Source organism: Austrofundulus limnaeus, unplaced genomic scaffold, assembly GCF_001266775.1.
Source record: "Austrofundulus limnaeus strain Quisiro unplaced genomic scaffold, Austrofundulus_limnaeus-1.0 Scaffold29, whole genome shotgun sequence".
Taxonomy (NCBI): Eukaryota; Metazoa; Chordata; class Actinopteri; order Cyprinodontiformes; family Rivulidae; genus Austrofundulus; species Austrofundulus limnaeus.
In genome coordinates, this window is record NW_013952431.1 from 1388840 (window position 1) to 1396246 (window position 7407).

The following is a 7407-nucleotide window of genomic DNA, read 5'->3' on the forward strand; positions in this document are numbered from 1 at the left end:
TATATATATAATTTCAAAAAATTTAAATGTTTTCTTACAGATTTTTTTTCACTGAAATCCGTTTCAATTTTAAATTAACTTAAGTGCGGGTTGAGCTGAGCTGGATGTGTTCCTTAGGCTGCTAGTTGAATAGCCCTGATAAGCCTATTAATAAATTAGCTTAACCCTCCTGCTTCCTTGGGTCAAATTAACATACACACCTAATGAATCATTTTGACCCAAGTACAGCAGGAAGTACGAAAAACAAACAAACAAAATATATATTAAAAAAAACTTCCCTTTTTGACCCACTATCAAAGCAAAATAATAATAATAATAAAATCTCTAATAACTATTTTACTATGCTTGTTCCATTTCCTACTTTGCATTTAACATAAGTTGTTGATATTAACAACAAAACTCTGATTTATATATCTTTAGTGCATATAATCATGGACCTCTGTAAAGCTTTCTGAAAAAAAAAACTTTGACTGCTAAGACTTTTATTTTTAGTTTTAGATTGGAGCTATTTTAATAAACTTCCAGCAATTCACTTAAATCTTGTCCCACCTGTGACTAACCAGTCCCATAAGACTAAGTCCATTTCAAATAATAATCTACTGTATCTACCCATCTAACCATCTGTCCACCCATCTAGCTCTTTAATTACGTGTTCAAGTACTGCCAATATTTATTAGAATTTGCTCTTGGAAACACATCTCCACAGGGTACCTTTTTTATTTTTATAAAGTCACTGTGCTTCCTAAATCCTACAATTATTTAAGTCCAGTGGGTATTTTAAAAAAATTAAATAAAATTAAAATAAAAAAAAAACATTGTGTGCCCTTTAAGAATATAAGAACAGTTTTGTTTACTGGTCATAATTTATCTTTTATGTAAAGAAAAAAAAAACATGCTCATAAAATAAATGATCCAAATCAAAGTCTCCAGTCCTTGTTCTAATCAAAAATATCCTGAATCCTTTAGAGCATATTTTTCTTCCAGTTTTTGTTGTTGTTTTTTTTAAACAAGTTTGTTGTTTCTTAATTTAGCTGTGGTGGAAGATTATAGAGGACTGTAGACTTTGTCACCCATCATTTACATCTGAAACTCATTAGAAAGAACATTTTTATTGGCTAATATGAACAGGATGATGGATTATAATAAACAATACACATGTGGAAAAATGTCAACTTAATAACCCAAGTACACTTAATTTTTTTTTACCAAAGTGCAACAGTTTATCAGTACGTGTGTACCAAATTCCAGAAAACCTGCTGATTAAAAAGCTGCACGCTCTTTATTTTCCAGATTTGGTTGTGCTATCCTTGCTAACAGAGGCAGGCAGCTGATGTAACATGATCTTTCAGAAGGGAAAGCATACATGCATCCTGTCGCCAGATAACGACCACTGTACCTAAAAGGTTTTTTGAAATTTGATACCACTGTTGTATGAGATTTGAAGAAGGCTTTTAATAATTGTGCACAAAAAAAAAATGCAGCATTTTTTAAAGAGGCACTTAGAAGAATAATCACATACAATTTGAATGGTCAAAATAAAAAAAAGAAACATTTGCTACAACAATCCTACTGTCTCTTTAAAAGTGTTTGTGCAAGCATAGAAAATGTAATTATTAAAGGAATGAGCGAGATTGAATTGTCCCAAATATACACGTTGGATTTGTATATTCGATCAAGGTGAAAAATGACACACGCAGCAAGACAAGCAATCAGGAAGCAAAATACATTACCGCTCTTTAACAGATAGCAAAGTGGCTGGTTTGAATTAACCCCCCTTCACTGACAACAGAAGAAAGCTTTCATGGAAAATAAAGACAGACAAAACAAAACAGACAATTATTTTCAAATCAGCCCATGGTCACAACAAAGAGGAGAGGGAGGTAAGAGGTGTCATTAGTGGCAGACTGCTTTCARACCAATGCGTCATTCAGCAAACACAAGTCGGAATTCTGACTGAAATACTTGTCAGGGTCTAATAAACTCTTTAACAACAGTTTTAGGGGAAGCAGAGCACAGAAAGAGAAGTCAGCACATCACACTGTTTTGTTTTTCTTTGCTTTCTAAAATTTAGAATGTTCCCTGGGCTATTTTGTACAGTACAGTCACTGACAAAAAATAATAATGTTTTACATCTATATATATTGGTGGAAAAAGAAAAGAAAAACATGCCCATGTTGAAAGTCTATGTGTCTCTACTGTAATGATTACAAAACAAAATTAAATAAGTAATGGTATGAAAACACTGCTGGTTCTGTATTAGTAGGGTGTGGACCTCTGCAGGCCTGAACACAAGCAGCCATTTAGTGCATAACAGAGTCGTACAGTCTTTGTGTCCTCTCCTGCAGAAAGTCAGTGTTGTATCTGGTTCTGAAAGATCCAGCAGATTGGCACTGAATCACAGCTGATATACAAACTAATCTCACACTTTGATTGGGTAAAGACTGAGGGACCAGGCTGACATGTAGACATGAAACTGGCAGACCGTAGACACTGTATGAACAGGTGTTTTCTTCTTAAAGTAGAAGAGAGTGCTAGCTCTGGAAGGGTAAAATATGCAGGACAAAACTGACATAGTATTGTCGTGAGTCACTACCAGAGGTGACCTGAAGTCATACCCTGTGGCTCCCCACACCATGATCCCACAAGTAATATTGATGTGTCTCTGCAGTTTTGGCAGGACTGGTCCTCTACCTTTTGCACCGCCATATGTAAACACAATCATCTACAGCAGAGATAGTCAATTCTAGTCCTCGAGGGCCACAGCCCTGCATGTTTTATTGTTTCTCTGCTCCAACACACCTGATTTGAATGAATGGATTATTTTCAGACTCCTGCAGAACTTGGAATCAGGTGTGTTAGAGAAGGGAAAAAAAGGTAAAACATGCAGGGCTGCGGACCTCGAGGACCAGGATTGACTATCCCTGATCTACAGTAATGTGAGATTCATAGCTAAACATGGTAAAATACAACCCATCATCATTCTATTTCTCCCAGTTGGTGGTTGCACTTTACACACAACCATCTCCTGCACATCTGCTACAAATGGGATGATGAACCTGTAATCTGACGATACTATTTATCAAGACAWGTTCCAGGATTCTGTGAGGTGTTCCGGCTCAACACTTGTTTCTAGATGGAATGTGAAGATGCCATAGGTTTCTGGTTCTACTTGCAACACAATATCCTCCCCTGGTGTGTTTTGTCTTGGTGGAACATTTATACTGTGTGTGGGTGCCCTCCAACTTTGGGACACTGTGACATTCATGCACCCAAAATACTATGGAACATGACATGTTGTATGCACAAAACAACCAGCCAGCCTCTCACAAACGCACACTATAACCCTCAGTGTCTGGTGACCTTTGTTGACTGTTTTGGCTGGTTATCAGACAKTTCAGCAACTACCTGATAACACAATCACTCCACTTATGCTCTCTGGTGGTTGTTCTAGAAGTGCCAGCTTCTTGAAAATCAAACCATGTATATACTCATCCCTGGTATGCACATGAAAGAATTCACGTCCACAGTAAACTATTCCTTCTTGATGCTTAACTTTTCTGTTGTGAATAAATGTATTTTGATTGTGTTAGAAAACTGTAAAAGACACACAAAAAGATAAGAAACCCAATGAAGGGGTAATAATGGTGAGGCTTTTTTTTATTTTTCCCAAAACAAACAACACTAGAGTCATTCCCAGAACACTACAGTACTGTTTATTTGCTTTATATGTAAATGGAAACCCTGCATTTTTCTTAACATAAGTCACAAAAAATTAAAATGTCATTGAAAAATATATGTATATGAAGTTACATACTGTACCTTTTTCTTTCACTTCCAGCTCGATGGTCTTTGTGACTGAAACTTTATGGTTGAAGAAGCCGAAGTCAAACTCCCGATGAATGTGACACTCGTAGATGCCTCTGTCAGAATAGGTGACATTCAGAATCGAAATGGAGACATCCTGCAGGTCTTGGCTGCCGTTCCAGGCCAGACGGCCCAGAAAGGGTCCATCCACCTCTACTGGATATGTATAATTATACTGGTATATCTTGAAAAAAGAAAAGAAAAAAAACACAACAACAACAACACATATATTAAATATATTAAATGTACAAGAACAAACTAGTAAAAACTGAATTTCTTGACTTCTGGGGTAACTTACATGTGTTTTATTAGATGTGTTCTTTTCTCGCATATAGAACCAACTCACATAAGTCTTTGCTTTGACCTCTTCTCTTAGCATGCAGGAGATGCATGTCAGCTTCTTGCTTGTCCCCAGCACTGCTTCTGTATCCGACAACACATCGACACACACCGGCCTGCTCAGGTGGACTAAAGGAACAAAAAATATCACATAGATTTAGTTCTYCAGTGTCTCCCTACCCTCCAAAAAACAAACAAGGCATAAAATGTTTAAAAGACCTACTGTGTTTTGCATGAACAAAAATATAGTTTAGATTTGTCAAATGATTTAAGTTTGCAATTGTACAGTAAACACATGTGAATTCAAAGAAAAAAACTCAGTTAAAATTATAAAAGTAAAAAAACAAGATATTACAACAACCCATTAAAGGAAATATTGGACAGGTTGTAAAGAAGCTCTCAGCGTAATTACTGAACATACAGCTGCAACTGATTAACATTGGAGTCAACCTAATTCAAGATGGCTGCCACACTATTCAAAAACAAAAAAATGGCTACAACTCAGTCAGTTAACGATAATAKGRTAATATTTGGTGTGACAGTAGGTATGAGTCATTGTCACAACATCTCACAGATTGTGCAAGACTTAGTCAAATTTTTTGGCATGCTATTCAGCAGGTGATATGCATTTTTTCAATGAATCCAAGTTTCATTCTGTAGATTGAATTTTGTGAAATTTAGTGAAATGTTTTTTGCTGACATTACAACTAGTATGGAAATCCGCTGAGCAATAAAATGAGCTGCATGTGGAGCAGAATTTCAGAGGAAAAATAGTTACAAGCTCAAATTTCTAAATTCCTTGTAAAGCTTATATGTTTGTTTCATTTTTGCGAAACTGATTAAGAATATCTGTGTSCACTGTACTATCCAGTACTACCTGTATTAGAAAACAAATGTCTCTCTGTGAGACCAGAAGTGCTCTGAGGTTACATGAAATTCAACGCTGAGCCAGACACAGAACTCAATTTGCATTAACACAGACACAAATTCAATCATACAGCTCTGTGAGCACTGGAGACACTTAAAGCACAACACTGGTGGTAAATTTAAGCTCATCCAGCCCAGAGAGCACAACACATGGCTCATAGCAGCTTTCATTTTGGGATAAATAAGAAGTATTTGTACTGAAACTACACACAATTGAAGGAACTGATTGAAATACACTAAATGTAAATGAGTAATAAAAATAAAGTGCAAAGAAAACAAGAATGTGGAAAAAACAGTGCAAAGGCTGTTTTCCTGCCTATGTGTGACAGAGCAGTGTTCAGTCCAGTGCAGTTATATAACCAGAGCCTCCCCCTGGGCAAACAGTGACAACATTGATTTTATCTCGTTTTTATACACAAACACGTGGGAGGAGAGCAAGGGAAAGAATGGTGATTCAAAGAGGGAAGCACTTAGTAAATAATGATTCAAGGCCTAGCTTTCCATGAGGGAATACACATTGCCACTGCATTTTATGCCAAGAGCTTAGTAAATGACGTTATGCACAATCTCATGCAAGATGCATTCGTTTTAAGGGTGTGTGTTGAGGGAGACTCTCACCTACTCTCACATCACATTTTAGCTCAATATTTGTCATTTTGGGGTTGGATTATGTTGATAAGCCGGGGTGGCCATCTTGAAATGGTAATTTRACTTCTACAGTACATGCAATAATTGTTTTCTGAAGGTTTCATTAATTGACACCAACAGTTAAGGTCAAAGGTTTAAGCTAAYCTAGTGTGCAATGTGTTTATTCTCTGGACATATGGTAAGAATGACTCTCAGCTACAACCACACTGAATCCTCGCCTCATAAACAGTAAAATTGATTGAATTTTAGCCATTGTTTTTTTGTTTTTGTTTTTTTTTTTTTTTTTACATTAACTGCGGTGGCCATCTTGAAAGGAGTCGACTCTAAATGTTAATCAGTTGCGGTTATACATCTGAAGATTGCTTTTTGCAAGTTTGATTAAAAATCTCTCCAATGTTTCACAAGATATGTTGCTAACAGACACAATTTAGTCTTACAGTTCAAGGCAAAGTTTTAASTGATCTTGCACAGTTAGTGCTCAGTTGGGGCCAACTTTCTGCTACTAGCAAATTGAATTATAACTCAGTATCTGTAAAATTCTTCGAGTTTTAAATGTTTTGCTGTTAGCTGTGGCAACCATATTYAATAGGCTTGAGTCCAAAAGATAATGAGTTGTGAGAGTGCATCGAATAATTCACTTCTGTCCATTGATTCATGAAATATTTTGCCAAATGAGCACACACACAAACACATATACACATGTTTGRATTRYTATCCTTATTAGGACTGTTCCAGCTGTTTCTAAAGCTGAACACTGAACCTGAACCTAACCTATATGTAATTCACAACCTAGACCCAAACCTAACCCCCAACTAAAAAATGGAGTTCCACCATATTATGATCTGTCTTTGGTCCCCATTACTCGACTTGACAAGTTAGGTGTATATACCAGAAACAGTCCTGAAAAGGTAACAGATTTAAGTACACACATGCACACTCAATCACACACTCAGACACCGGCAAACGACTGATTAAAAGTGCTTTAAATTGCAAGTTTTCAGTTCACAAATCAATTCCAAAGCTCATGAATACTGAGGAAATGCAGCAGTTAAAATAAAAAGGGTTGTAGCATCTTTAAGATCCACACTTACCAAGAAAAAAGAGAAGTACCAAAGTCTGAAGTTGGACTCTGTACAGAGTGACCATATTCAGCACTTTGAGGAGCTGCAGGTGGACAGTCAGTCTCTGTAACTTTTCTCAGGTTGTCCTCGCYCTAAGAACCGGTTGGGTTGACGTTCAGCACCACAGACAGCGCCTCTCCTCGGCAGACAGGTAACTCCTCGCTTTTCCACGARTCAAAATCCAAACCGAAAAGCCCTGCTAAAAACACAGAGGCGCTCAACACAGTTGTAACATAGGCTACACGTCTTTTTTTTTTCTGTCATCCGCTCATTCACCTATTTCAAATTCCCAACTATTTCATCTAAACAGGAAGAAAACATTTCATCATCTCCTTCTTCTGTAGGAGGAATGAGCGACAGACAGTCAGACTGAGTGATGCAACAGTTCCCTCGCCCACAACTCCTGTCATTCAGTCCGGATCCAGCCACAACAAGCACTGTGGAGGAGGACAAAAGCCACGAGGAGGAAACCTGTGGATTCCTAAAAATAAAATGAAACTGAAAACAT

The 7407-nt window shown here is 37.0% G+C and overlaps 1 protein-coding gene across 3 annotated transcripts in view; it reads right to left on the reverse strand.

Moving 5' to 3' along the window:
- scn3b (sodium channel, voltage-gated, type III, beta) overlaps window positions 1-6953 on the reverse strand; it is an 11455-nt gene extending 4502 nt beyond the window's left edge. For 2 of the 3 annotated variants that reach the window (XM_014005263.1, XM_014005261.1), the window contains exons 1-3: window positions 6870-6953; window positions 4163-4332; window positions 3820-4048 (exon numbers count right to left, since the gene is read on the reverse strand). In XM_014005263.1, coding sequence (XP_013860717.1) covers window positions 3820-4048; window positions 4163-4332; window positions 6870-6924 — 454 coding nt within the window. In that variant the 5' untranslated portion in view covers window positions 6925-6953. The remainder of the gene's footprint in view (window positions 1-3819; window positions 4049-4162; window positions 4333-6869) is intronic. The other variant, XM_014005262.1, reaches the window with a different exon arrangement.
- Between the last annotated feature and the right edge of the window lie 454 nt (window positions 6954-7407).